Source organism: Amia ocellicauda, chromosome 19, assembly GCF_036373705.1.
Source record: "Amia ocellicauda isolate fAmiCal2 chromosome 19, fAmiCal2.hap1, whole genome shotgun sequence".
Classification (NCBI taxonomy): Eukaryota; Metazoa; Chordata; class Actinopteri; order Amiiformes; family Amiidae; genus Amia; species Amia ocellicauda.
The window spans coordinates 19,187,225-19,200,995 of record NC_089868.1 but is presented as its reverse complement, the minus strand read 5'-3'; the positions used below and the strand labels follow the sequence as shown (position 1 = coordinate 19,200,995).

General features: G+C 42.3%; 2 protein-coding genes across 3 annotated transcripts; one reads left to right on the top strand and one right to left on the bottom strand.

Moving 5' to 3' along the window:
* Positions 1-576: 576 nt before the first annotated feature.
* trmt1l (tRNA methyltransferase 1-like) lies at positions 577-6,939 on the top strand. Its single transcript, XM_066692053.1, has 16 exons — positions 577-667; positions 1,735-1,890; positions 1,986-2,048; positions 2,247-2,360; positions 2,700-2,764; positions 2,921-3,077; positions 3,169-3,289; positions 3,389-3,468; positions 3,574-3,823; positions 4,162-4,374; positions 4,585-4,775; positions 4,882-4,960; positions 5,133-5,299; positions 5,463-5,537; positions 5,704-5,830; positions 6,087-6,939. The coding sequence occupies exons 1-16, from the start codon at positions 607-609 to the stop codon at positions 6,286-6,288; spliced, it is 2,121 nt and encodes a 706-aa protein (XP_066548150.1). The 5' UTR covers positions 577-606; the 3' UTR covers positions 6,289-6,939.
* A 1,185-nt stretch (positions 6,940-8,124) lies between these two features.
* On the bottom strand, positions 8,125-13,735 carry rnf2 (ring finger protein 2). 2 transcript variants are annotated; one of them, XM_066692054.1, is made up of 7 exons: positions 13,611-13,735; positions 12,645-12,741; positions 12,125-12,285; positions 10,887-11,102; positions 10,194-10,466; positions 9,638-9,827; positions 8,125-9,039 (listed from the first exon to the last, which is right to left on the bottom strand). In XM_066692054.1, the coding sequence occupies exons 1-7, from the start codon at positions 13,718-13,720 to the stop codon at positions 8,938-8,940; spliced, it is 1,149 nt and encodes a 382-aa protein (XP_066548151.1). In that variant the 5' UTR covers positions 13,721-13,735; the 3' UTR covers positions 8,125-8,937. The 2 variants fall into 2 exon arrangements, with proteins under 2 accessions (XP_066548151.1, XP_066548152.1); XM_066692055.1 differs by having other exon boundaries at positions 9,638-9,809.
* Positions 13,736-13,771: the final 36 nt, after the last annotated feature.

Genomic DNA, 13,771 nt, shown 5'->3' with positions numbered 1-13,771 from the left:
ATAGGACTTGTAAAAGTTTATCAAACCAATACCACGAATATGTATAAGAATTAGTGCTGTCGTTTCACATTATTAACTGCATATTTTGTGATTCATTAACTATCATTAGTAATATAGTACATTTATATAAATAATATATACCCTGTACATCAACAACAGATAATTACCTTATAAGATTAAGCTGTTTTGCTCCTATTTAAGAACATGCAAGACACGTTTTAAGTTACAGTTAGGTCATTTTTGGACATTAAAACACACAAATATGCATGAATATAACATCGACTACTTGCTATTATTTTGTAAGATAATGTGCGAATGTGTTGATCAGGACAAAAATATCTCCAATCGGTCATAAGACTACCATTGGGCTATTTTTGCAAATATGTTTTGAGAAGGAAAATAAATCATTTAACTAGCAATCATCACAAAATATAGGGAGAAATGTTGAAATAAGCAATGCAATCCATACTAAGCAGGCTTGGACTCACTTATTTCTGAGATTTCAGGTGTCTGGCCGTGCATATTTTAATGACAGCTCTAGCGCTAGCTAGTGGAGCAGCTTTGCAGAATCCAGCCTCTCTACGCAGTTTACGGTGCTTTAGTAAAATGGCGGAGCTGAAGGAAGGAGACGCTTTACAGCTACACCAGGAGGACGTCGACGCAAATAGTAAGACAACTTCAGTTTCGTGATATTTTTGACCTCTAAGAAAAATACTTAAATAAGACAATAGTATAGCTGCTTCAAATGTGCCTTTAAATTCGAGCTTCGTCTTTGCCTTGTATTTGTTTTATTCGCTAAAGTAACAGTGGGCCTCATCGCGGAGCTCCACCACAGGACCCACTAATAAATAAGCAGAAATTCGCCCTTCCTGGAAAGGTTATGAAAATACTACCAATAGCATTTGAGTGTGTTATTTAACGCATATAAAAGTGCGACTGGTTTATTCCGATGTTTTAATGTACAAATCTAGTTAGGGTTATTTCGATGCGACCATGCTCTGCCTGCACAACTCCGCCACAGGACCGTATTGTTTAGCTGCGGTAGAGAGAGATGTTCAGACCTATATAGACACACACACACACATTTTGACATATGTTGCATGATTTGTGCATGCATAGCCAAGTTTATAGAGTGCAAATTAATCTAACTTCTTATCTGTTGTGCGCGAAGTAAAATAATAAAAAATGCGACAGCAGGAGAAGCGTAGTAAAGCTCTAGTTTAAACTATAGTTGAACTAGCTTCTTTGCTGGTTGCATTGTAACAACATAGCAATAACTTTATTTTCTTGCTTTTCACAATTGTCGTACTGAATGTTTTCGGTGGACTTGAAGCAAAGCCTGCTTTTTCTTTGCGCTTCTCTGGGCTGAAGGCTTTTTTTGCCCAACTACCCTGTGGGAGGAGCTTCTCTCTTTTCATCCTATTGCTGTTGTTTCCTGCCTCTGTAGAGAAAAACAGTCCTATGAAATCTATATTGTGCATTTAATGGTCCAACACATCTTTTTCTGCAAATGTGTGCATATATATACATCTAACACATGTACCTCAAAGTCCCTGCAAGAGCACTGGCTTATCATGCTTTAAATTGAATTTGGCTTCTTGCACATTTGTGTATAAAATGAGGAACAGAAAGCATATTGTAATGAAGCAGATGCAAATTCCTCTGCTTTTGTGGTGCCTACGGAAATAAAACTGACCTTTTGAATTGCTAATGTGTGTGTTCATTTAATTTCAGGAGCTTCTAGCGAATCTAGGTCTGGAGAGGGAGAAGCGGAGGAGGTGAAGTGTGAGCAAGACGAGAATGCAACCAGTGCCAGTGGAGATGCCCATGACAGTGGCGTCAGCAAGGAGCCAGAGCTGGATAATGGGGAAGCATCTGCATCTTGCACAGGTGAAGGACCTCATTCATCTGTCTCACTCCAGTCTAGGGAGTCTTATCTCTACAGCCAATTTAAGCAATTGATGCTTATATATTATCTGTTTCAGAGAGGCACATTTCTATTCAGACTCAGCTGCAAGGACTGGAGAAGCTGGTAGACTTAAAAGGAGGTAAGTTGTGTCATGTGGCACACATCCCAGAGTAGCATCACTATGGATTTCTGTTCCATCTTGTTTTAATACACACAATGTCCTCTGGGGAGCTCTTTTTTTTTTTTTTTTCAACTTCTGTCTTGCATCTAAGAGTTACAAGTCTTTTAGGCTGTGTAAGTATGAATTTATATTGAAGTAAATCTGCTCTGTCCTCAGCTGGTAGGAAAGCATGCCCACTATGCCCCGAGGAGAAGTTTAAAGCCTGTTACAATCACAAACTGCGCCGCCACTTACAGAATCTGCACTGGAAGGTTTATGTAGAGTTTGAAGGTATGTGTTTCATTTCTTTTGAAGCTGGCTTCGAATCCCATTTCGTGCCTGGGGAAATAGTACAGTTTTACCAATATTGCTTTGAGATTCTGTATAAGATTACTATTTTTTTTTACTGCTTGACATGAAAGACATAATTTGTTTCCACGTTTGTTAATATTTACAGTTTTTAAATAAAATACAGTATGTGCGATCGCCTGGAAAAAGCTTACTCGCTGCTTGTGAGTTTTAGTTGAGGTAGATGTAGTCATGCAGTCAGGTAAACAAACTCTTTACTCTGTATGAGATTGCGTGTCTTCAATCCTAGTGTTTGTGTTGACACTTCTTTTTCTTTTACAGGGCACAGGATGTGTATCTGTCATCTTCCTTGCAGACAACTGAAGCCAAACCTGAATGGAGATCAGGTGAAGTCTTGTTCACGATTGACAAAATTGATTTGAGAAATTTCAGTTTATTTTACTTCTATTCTATTTGTATTATTCTGGCACCAATATAACCATTTTTTTTAAGTATTTGGAATTAAAATGAACTATGTAACTGTTTAAATCATGTCTTCTCAGCCTTCAAGCCGATTGGTGGCTCATTACCACTGCATTGTGTGTTCGGTGACCATCGCTCGCAAGACTGACATGGTTAGTCACCTCAAACGCCACGTGAACAAAGGGGAGACCGAAGCCAGCTACACTGGAGAGACGGACGTCCCCATTGAAATTAAAGGCAAGTAATTTCTAGTTGCAGTTCCTATTATACTCTCAAATCCAATATTAATCTTCATTTTTAATCAGGATTTTTGTTTTCCCTTTTCTAGCTCCTGCTGGGCAGTCCTGTGAAATTATGAAGGAGCTGGGCACCAACGTCCAACTGCTTCCGAACTACAGCACTCCACAGAAGAGCGACACCTACTTCAACCGCAAGATGAAAGTAAACAGGTGAGAGACTCCCTGTCCTGTTGTCCAGCTTTCACTGAATCCACACGCTGTGCGGTCAGTGTTAATGGTGACTCTCTGCGACTGTGCCGCTCGTTTCAGACAGCTGGTGTTCTGTTCTTTGGCGGTTCTGGCAGAGGAGCGAAATCCACTAGAGTGCCTGGATGCTTTTGGAGCAACAGGTGAGGCATGATTGGTTAAACAAGACCTTAGCTAAAGGGTTGAACTTTGAAGAACCCATCGCAGAAAGACGTAGTGAAACACCGTCCCTGTCTCTCCCGGCGCAGGCATCATGGGCTTGCAGTGGGCCAAGCATCTGAGCAGCGCGGTGAAGGTCACCATCAGCGACATCAACGAGACGTGTGTGAAGATGATCAGGGAGAACTGCCACCTCAATCACATGAGGGCGGAGGGAGGCCGTGGCCCCCGGCATGCAGACCCCGAGGGCACCGAGGAGGAGGAGGGTCACGTAGCCTCAGTTGAAATCATCAAGATGGATGCCAATGTCATCATGCACCTGCGCTCCTTCGATTACATGTAAGTCACAGCAGGGATGAAGGCCAGGTGTTAACAAATTGTATCTCTCAATTTATTATTTTATTATTGCCAACAGTCTGTTTTATTCATGAGTACTGCATGAAAATCTAGGGCATGTTTACATACTTCACTCGGCTTACTCTAACGATTGAGCGCTAATTCAAAAAACATATTTTAATGAGTGTTCAGAAATTCCACTATAATTTAATGTTTGGAACAAAACACAGCAGACTGGTGAGTAAAAAATACCCTTTTGTGAGGGTTTTGCTGCTTCCACTGAATAAAATCTTGAATTCTCCTGCTTGTAATGCCTCACAATGTTGGATGATGTTTTTTAGACACCTGGACCCGTTTGGTACAGCCGTGAATTATCTCGATGCCGCCTTCAGGAACGTACGCAATCTGGGCATCGTGTCGGTGACCTCCACGGACACTGGCTCTCTTTACTCCAAAGCTCTGAACATGACACTGAGGCACTATGGCTGTCATATAGTCAGGACAGAGTACTATAAGGAGCTGGCGGCCAGGATGGTGTTGGCTTCGGTGGCAAGGTATGGTATTAGTGTATATAAGCTTTATTTCACCAGGCAGGTTAATTAAGAACAAATTCTTATTTACAATAACGGCCAGAGTGGCAAGCGTTCTAGTTTCATTTTTACTTTGAGATGTCTATGTGTGTTGGTAATCTAGAAATGATCGGAGACTATGCTATCTCGTGCCGAGTGAGTGTGTTAGAGGTAACCTGTCTTTGCCCCACCCAGGGCAGCGGCGCGCTGTAACAAGGGCATCGAGGTGCTGTTGGCAGTGGCACTGGAGCACTTTCTCCTGGTGGTGGTGCGAGTGCTGAGAGGCCCCACACAGGCGGACGAATCTGCCAAGAAGATCCGCCAGCTCATCCACTGCCAGTGGTGTGAGGAGAGGGTGTTCCTGAAAGCTGGCAGCATGGTTGAGGGTGAGAGTGAGATTCTTTTTTAAAATCTGAGTATGAACAAACAGAGAAGAATTGGGGGTTATTTCTATTACTGAGGGATTGTACCTCTCTCTTCTCTTCTCTCTAGAAAACCTGTACAGGCAGCTACCCTGTAACTGCCATGAAAGCATGCCGGGCAAAACAGCGGTCGAACTGGGGCCACTCTGGTAAGTAAGTCATGAATCTCAGTGGAAGGTGTTACAGTCAATTATAGTCTGTTATAGTGCCCTCTGGAGCCAACTCGGAAATATTTGTGGTAGTATAAACACATTTTTTGTCTGAGAGAGTTATACCTGCATGTCCGTCATCACTGGCTCTTTCTTCTGCGTTCTCCTCCAGGGCGGGTCCTCTTTTCAACACCGGCTTTCTGAGAAGGATGCTATTTGAAGCAGTTCAGCACGGGATGGATGACATCCAGGCTCTTGTGAAGACACTGCTCTGCGAGTCGGAGTGCACGACGCTCAAACAATTCTCCATCACCAGCCCACTGAAACACATCAACCAAGGTATGCGAGTCAGCCTGCGAGCTCTGTAACCCACACGGTCTGCTTTAGGTTTCGTTTTTAAGTTACTAATGAGTACTTTGCTCAGCTGTCCACTAACTTGTCTTGTTTTTTATTTTGGGATCTGGCACCGCTCTTTGAGATTCACGTTGTCTTTTCTCCTCAGAGGAATGCGGGGTGTTCATTCAAATCTCGCAGAGACCAGAAGACACGGCCACGGCTGAACAGTCAGCGATGCAAGGTACTGCATACAACACTGGCATTTGTACAAACGATGGTATAGCAAACTGCTGAACTTGAATGTATTATGTATGGCTGGAATAAAAACCTTGATGGCATGAAAGATATACATTTGTCATGCCCACCAAGTGATGAAGACTCAAAATAAAATCTTTGTCCTTCTATAGGAAAGAGGAAAACAAATGAAGAAACGGGGAATATGCTGAAGAGGCAGAAATCGGAGCCCCCTATGGAACATCCTCCATTCTACTACAGCATCCATCGCCACAGTATCCGGGGAATGAACATGCCAAAGTAAGTGCTTTCCACTGGTTATTTTAACAAGACAACACTGGCACAGGTGTTTCTGTGAGCTTCAACACACCCCGACCTGCGAGGTCTGCTCCTCGAATCATAGACTGAAAAAGTCAAGTTTCTATATCAGTTCAACTTGAGAAGTAGTTAATTTAAGTTTGTAAGTCTTAACAAAGAGGTGAAATAAAGAGTTCCCTCAAAGCAACTGTTGTGTGTGTTCACTGGTTTTCCACTTGCTCCGTCTTTGCATCATTAGGTTGAATAAATTCCTGCAGTACCTCACGGAAGCCGGGTTCAGAGTGAGCCGGACTCATTTTGACCCGACGGGAGTCCGCACAGACGCCACCCTGGCCCAGTTTAAGTCGGTCCTCACCCAGTACAGCGTGCCCACCTACACTGCGGGCCAAACCGGAGGCCACAGCGTCGGCACTGATGAGGGAAACTGGAAGGTTGAGTGACTGGTCACCTTGAGTTCTCCCTGCACTGAAACAAAATGTGACTTCATCGCTAGGCAAGTGTCACTGGAGTTTATTTTCTTAGCATGGTTTCCAGGTAATCTGTAAACAAATGATCACAACCACATGAAATAAAATCAACATCTAACCAGGCCCTGCTTTGCTGTGCTCATGGATAAGCCTATCGCCTTCCTTCTGGTTGTAATGTGAGGAGAGTATTATTGTGTATTTTGTCAGCAGTGTTGACCTGGTGCAACCTTGCTCACCCTTTATGCTTCTTTGAAATCAGCTTTAGGATATTTTCAGGAACAGGTTTTGTTGCAAGAGCATGCAAGACTAATGATCCAGAGAACTGAAAAATACAGATAATTGATCAAACCTTTCTATCAAAAGGAAAGAATCATCACAGCTCTCTGGCACCTCTGCATTTAAGATCCGTTTACTGCAAAGATGAGCTTAACCGATAGTTGATTTGTGTCAGACTTTCCTTTCGAACTTTAAAGGCAATTAAATAATCAAAAGGATGTCTGAATTTGTTTTTATCCCCTCAGTGTCATTCTTTGTGTTCAGTATGTATTGTTTATTCTTTTTTCTTAAAATGTGTTAACTAGAAGTAAGTGTAAAGGGTTTATTAAAAGCTTTATTCTGAGAGAAGAGTTTTGTCTACTTACTGTTATCAACTCACGGCAGTGTTTTCAGCCCAGGGCCCTCACTGATAGACGGATACCGATATGGGAACCACATCTGTAAAGCAGGTGAGCAGTTTGAGATTGTGGGAATATTTTGTTTATTGGAACAATTCAATGGAAATGTTTTAATAAAGTTACAAAACCGAATGTTTAAAATTGACCTATATGGGGAAAATATACTTAATTTTAAATGGAATACATTCTGCAGTTTTCAATTAACTTGAACTTATAATTTGCTCCATTAGAGACATTGTTTTCAACTACTTTCAAGATTTCAGGGCATTTAAGAACAGGGTCAAATTAAACAATTGGTTTATTGAGGTTTCAATAAGATAACCTAGGTGGATTGAAATGCAAGGGGTGCTCAGAGAATGGGCTTGAACAGCCCTGCACTAGATGAGAGCAAATCTTTCAAGATGCTGCACAAATGTTTACTTGCATTTCCTGTCTGCAAACCTCCCTTGTACATTGCAGGCACTGCTGCTGCTCCTCGAGTGATGCTTTAGCAATATAACCACAGAGGTTTTAGGGAACACTTGTGAAATGTAATGGATATTTAGTTTTCTTCTCCAGAACAAATGAATGCTTACAATAATAGTGAAAAATCCTGTAAAGGTCCAGGGTCCAGCAAACAACAAAATGTCTTCTGGGGAGGAACAGAAATGCTAAATTCACTCTGCTTTATAGCTCTAGTTTTGCACTTCACTCCACTCCCGTGTATTCTTGCTTTATGGAGTCTGCAGCACAAATCCTGAGCTCAAAAATGTGATTTCAAGCAGTGAAGTCACAAAGGACACATTACTGCTGAATCTGAATAAAACATCTCAACGACAATAAAATAATTAAATACCAGCAGTGCGTTTAGTGCCTGCGTTCGCTTCCCAGTGTATGGACTAAACTACAGCACTAAACTAAACTACCTGAATCCAAAACTAAACTAATTAAACTCACATGCACTGTGTAAGGAGCTGGAGATAAGTGCGGGGACATGTGTTTAATATTAAACACACTATCTTGTTTTGGTAAATTCCTATTTGATGCAATCTAGCTATATACCAATTGTTAGCCAATGAATTACCTTTATAGTGTTAATGAAACCATTTTGACCTCCCTTTCTTCCACAGAAAACAGATGCATGCCAGATGAGGAATTTACAATCTCATTCACATATATATTTTAATGTTTTTTTTTTTGTTTTGTTCAACAAGTAATGCAGTATATATATTTTTTCAAAACAACATCAATCGTTTCAAACCTGGTAACCTGTATAGGTTTTATGTAAAATACACCTTCATCTTAAAACTGAACATGCTCAATGGGCTTTCATTACTTCACTGGTCATCAGGTCATGGTCTGTCTTCTTTCCAATTCTTTGCTCCCTATTTCCACATAGAAGTGAAAAGATGTTTTCATCCGCAGACATGTTTAACTCTTCCTTAGCTTATAAAAAGAGCAACCTTTTAAAAAACGTGTTTGTACATGGATTTTAAATGTTAATATTTGGAAGAGCCCTCAATGTTGCTTTCAGAATTTACCTATTCTCTCTGATAATTGTGTATTAGTTTGGTGCATTGGAAAACAGTACAACTTACAGGGAAGGTCAGATCCTCTAGTTATATAACCACATTTTAAAAGCACATGAGGGACTACTACCGCAAAGCTATAAAAAAAAATTATACAGAATTTCCAAGGGACATTAAGTTAAAAGTGAAAAGAACTGATCTTTTTCAAACGGGGGGAAAAAAAAGTGCTTGGCTTGAACATGAAACTGTATATTTATGGGCATTACAAAGAATTGGTACCCCCCCCACCCACTTCCCACCCTACACCCATAAAAAAGACAGTAAAAAAACAAAAAGCAGCAACAATTATTCAGAAACATGTGCGTCTGAATCTAATAAATCCAACAAAGAAACGACGAAAGGAGAAAAAACGCTTCAGTCCGTTCGTCAGAGTCGCTTGACTATTTGTGCTCCTTGGTCGGTGCAAAGTAAAGCTCCATGGGCTTGTTGACCTTCCAGTACTTCTCACTGACCAGCTCCAAGGAGAAGGACCCATTCAGAACCTAGTGAGAAGGCAGACGGACATTATGAACCGCTACAAATAAACCCCACACAGTGCAGGCTGTGTTTCTCAACTGTGTTCAAACTGCAGGTGTGGAGGACTATTATTATTTCTTGGCAGACACGCTTATCCATGGCAGCTTACAATTGTTACAAGAAATACAATTGTTACTTACATTACCCATTTATACAGCTTGGTTTTTACAGGAACATTCTAGGTTAAATGACCTTATTCCACAGACTGCAGACTAAATTCACAGAAACCAAAATTCCTTTTGAGGGAAATGATCTGTCCAGGTGTCCAGGCTTGTGCTCGGACTACAGCGGCCGTTGAGCTCAAGCACAACCTACTACAGCAAATTAGTGACAAAGTAAGTAAGTTACAATTTTCTTGTCAACATTCGTACCCTACTGAACCCCAAAATAATTATTTTTTCTTTATTTGTCTAGAATTCCAAAGCCAGATTCTACAAAGCACACAGGATTAACTGCATGCCAAGTGCTAAAAATGTATTTAAATCAATCAATGCTAAAACAATATGTATAATAAAATAGTCTTCAAAAAATGGTGTCTGTCCTATTAGCCCCAGTTGTACATACTGTGAATTGGCTGTTGGCAGTAGGGATGTAGATGGTGTACTGCTTCTCACTGGCAGCCTCCACGTTGATGGGATTGGTATCTCCGTTCTTCCGCAGTTCTTCTAGGGCTAATCTGACCGCCAGGTACTTGGAGAGGTGGTCGACCGTGGCGTTCCCAGAAGTCTTGATGTACCTGGGAACAAACCGGATACTGCAAAGAGTCAATGATAGGGACTGTTCTAGATGCGCAGCCTACGGAGCATGAAATTGCTTTTTAATGTTTCCAGGCTACCATGACCACAGACCTTCTGAGCTTTAAGAAGTGGTAATGCCACTAACACAATTTAGCATCGGGAAAACATTAAAATGCCATTTTCATGCTCCTTTTTTAGGGGTCAGAGAAAAGGACCACTAATTACTATGATCATTCTGCTTTTGAGAGAAAGTGTTCTCAGTAGAGCCAAATTTGCCCTCTGCTGTAGACCTTTTCTGAGACCCCTAAACTAAACCAAACAGAAGCCTCAAACCATACAGTCCAAAAATGGCTGCTGGCTACAGGCTGACAGGAGACACACACCTGGTCAGTGTAGCATCGTCTTTCTCCATCAGTGTTGGGTGGGGCCGAAAGACCAGTTCAATCTCGCAGGCCCCATCCAAGGCCAGGTCTCCCGCCCCGTTCTCAGTAGTGTTGTCCATGTCGAGGCCCGAGTCGTCCGATGTCTTTGTCCGTTTGATGCTGGGCCCTGCCTCCTGGTTGCTGTGCACGGAGGCGTTACTGCAGTGGGAGCTGTCCCCGTTGTCCTCGGCGCCACTGCCGTTCTCAATCTGGTGTTTTTTTCCCCTCGGAAGACTGTAGAGAGGGAGAGAGATAAGGAACAGACCATCAGGCACGCCAAGCAGAAAGAAACGACCATCATACTTATATCATCGGAGATCAGAGAATTTGTTCTTTACTGTTCCACCTCTGGATCTCAATTCATGTATTCCATTACTGGCTATTTATTTGTTTGTTTGAGAAGAACAGAAGTCTTGTCCTCTCATTTTTCTGTTACTTACAATCCAATAATTCTTGCTGCACAAATATCCACGAAGGGCAGTCAATGTCTTTGCATAGGCAACTTATTTGATCAGCACATAAGATCGTAAATCTATTTATGACAACAACTGCATGAACCCCAAGGATGGAACTCTGAAGACGATTTACATCTTCACACAGATTGAACACCATCGCCCAAGCCTGCTACAGGAGGAGCTTAACAAGGAGTCTGACCGGTTCAAGGCCTGGATCTTCAGGCCCTCCTCGATGCTGTGGCTCAGAGCCTGCTGGTTGTTGTGCTTGCTGATGCGGGCCAGGACTCTCTCTTGGTGGGCCTCGTATTCGTCTCTGCTGGGGTAGATCTTGCTGATCAGCGCGTCGAAGTTTGGATCTGGCCGAAGAGAACGCTTGGACACCAGCTTCTTCCGGCAGGTTGGGCACTCCTTGTTCCTGAATCACAAACAAGACTCGTTGGTAAGACGTTCAGATGAAACACTTCACAACAAACGCACACATTCAAGCTGTGCACAACTCGATGGTATGTTCTGGAAACAAAAACAAAACGCAAAACTTCCAGATGGCACCCTATTTAGGAATTATGAAAACGAACAGAGCTCTATACGATACTTAATGAGTGAAGCCCCTTAGAATGGAAAAGGTCTACAACAATCAACCTATGCACTCAAGCATACTAAAGCAGGTAACGTTCTGTGTTTCTTATTACATAGTCTCCACAATATCCTATTAATTTATTACAGTATGTGCACAGAGTGTGTCCCTCATGGCCTAGTCTGATTTGTTGACAGGCAGGTCATGGGGGATTGAATCTGGAAGATTGCCCTGCAGTTTTAAAGCTTCCGTGTCTCAGTACAAGCCAAACAACTGCTAAAGTGCTTCGGGAGCACAACCTCCGTCCACTAGTGCCACAGTCTCCCGTCCCTGCAGGACAATTAAATGTGTGATTAAAACACACTCCAGGAGGATGATGGCTAAACAAATCCAACAAGCCACAAATTCTGTAAAAAAAGAGAAAATAACCCACCATGACCTAATATCTACTGTCCAGTCAGGATGAATCTTTCAACTGATTAAAAAAGCATTTGGGATGGCAAAAGAAACATCCAGATGGAATTTTACGGCCCTTGTGATACCTGAAAAAACATGTATTTTCCATAGTAAAAACACATGGCTACCTCCTCCTTATCTGGAACAAATAACTGCCTGACCTAAGCAGTGCTCTTCCGTGTCTGTTCTAACAGTTCACAGGGGTTTCAACTACTGGACAGCACGAGCAAATTGTGACTGAGGGACATTACTGCAAGATATTCACAATACCTCTGATTGTCAATTGAAAAAAGTATATTTGTTTACACGTTCTTTTGGAAAATAAATAGAGCCTTTTTAAAGAACCACAGAAAGGAAGGGAACTCTTTTGAAAATGTTTCCAGTCAACAACAGTCGCGGGAACACACCCGCTGCGCAGCGCGGTGATGATGCAGTCGGCGCAGAAGCGGTGCAGACACTCCTTGGTGGTCATGGTGTTCTTCAGCATGTCCAGGCAGATGGGGCACATCAGCTCGCTGTGCAGGCTGCGTGGGGACACGGCGATCTCCAGCCCGTCTGTGATGGCCTCCTGCGGGCAAAACCACAGGGCAGGCCTTAATAAACGGGCACCCTGGCATCCTCCATTTGTCTCTTCCACAACCGTTTAATCGTTATATTTGTTTAGCAGAGTGACAAAGAGGTAATGTTTACAATGTAATAACAGACACAATGGGATGTTATGCCAACAATACAAGAAACATTTACACCTTGACTGGACTTCTGCATTTTATTTTATAAAGATACAGCCGAATGAACATCAATGCCCACATTCAAGCCCACAATTGTAATGCGTATAAACGTGAAGGTCGCACATTGCTGGGAATACTGAAAATAATGTATCGAACGAATAAACTGGGCGAGACTTTAAATTAAGTCAAATACTCGTACCTGAGGAGTCCTCTGCAACTCATAGAGACTGAGTTCCCAGGTTTTACTGAGGGGCTGAACCCCATTGGTCTGCACTGTCTGGGTCATTGCTGCAGAACTGTAATAAAAGCAGAAGAGACAGGTTTAGCACAGGGAAGAGATGTTACCTTTAAACTGGAGCTAAACTTGGCACAAATAATATATAATAAAAGGCACTATAATACAGCTACTATTCCCTTATTTCATTTTAGAACCTACCAACTGCTCTAATTTTCCAACTTTTATATAGAAACACAGATCCAGGCACCTATGTGTAAGTGTGACTAACTTCACAGTAATATTTATCTTTGCTGTAAAATGTATATGCAAGCTTAAGCCGCTACGGTTGAGCGCTGATGTCCTGTCCGCTTCCCCGGCAGCCCCACGGCGGACTCGGCAGTGCGCTTCACACCCGCAGGCTGGGGTTTCAACACAACTTATTCGATGCGAAATCGCCTTTATGAGAAACTAAAGCACATTGGTAAAAAGGCAATACGTCGTGGCCCCTTCTTTCAAACGCATGCATAATAAGATGGGGGGGTTCATTTCTAATTTCACCATCAATCGAGATTTCACACAGCACGGCTCTTTTTGTCATCCTTTGTGTGGAGGTTGACAACATGGTACTACCAGCTGGGCACATCGCGGACACAACGCCGTGCTTTCCCTTGAAAACCTGCAGTTTCGCTTTCACCGGCATCTTCATGATGCAAAAGCGCCGTTTAAACTAACAATGCGTACAAATAAAATGAAGTATTTGATGGCTGGGTTGAAGCACAATAACACGACGAGAGCCCGCAAGTGTAGCAACGTTACCGCGGCTGCCACCTCCGAGGCGGATGTCTATTGTTCTTGTTACATTGCCCCATTTCCACAAATAGCACCTCGGCTACATTTTAACTTCATTTTGACACAATATTTCCCACCCGTGCTTGTTTATGTACTTACATTTTCTGTTTTAAGTGCACTGCACTTCCCAGCGCTTTCTCACAAATCTCAATATGGCGAGCGACGGTTCCGCAATGGACTTTGGGAAACGTAGGGAAATACATATTCATTACCACTATCACACGCAGAGGAAATGTAGTTTTATTAAATATATAAATATA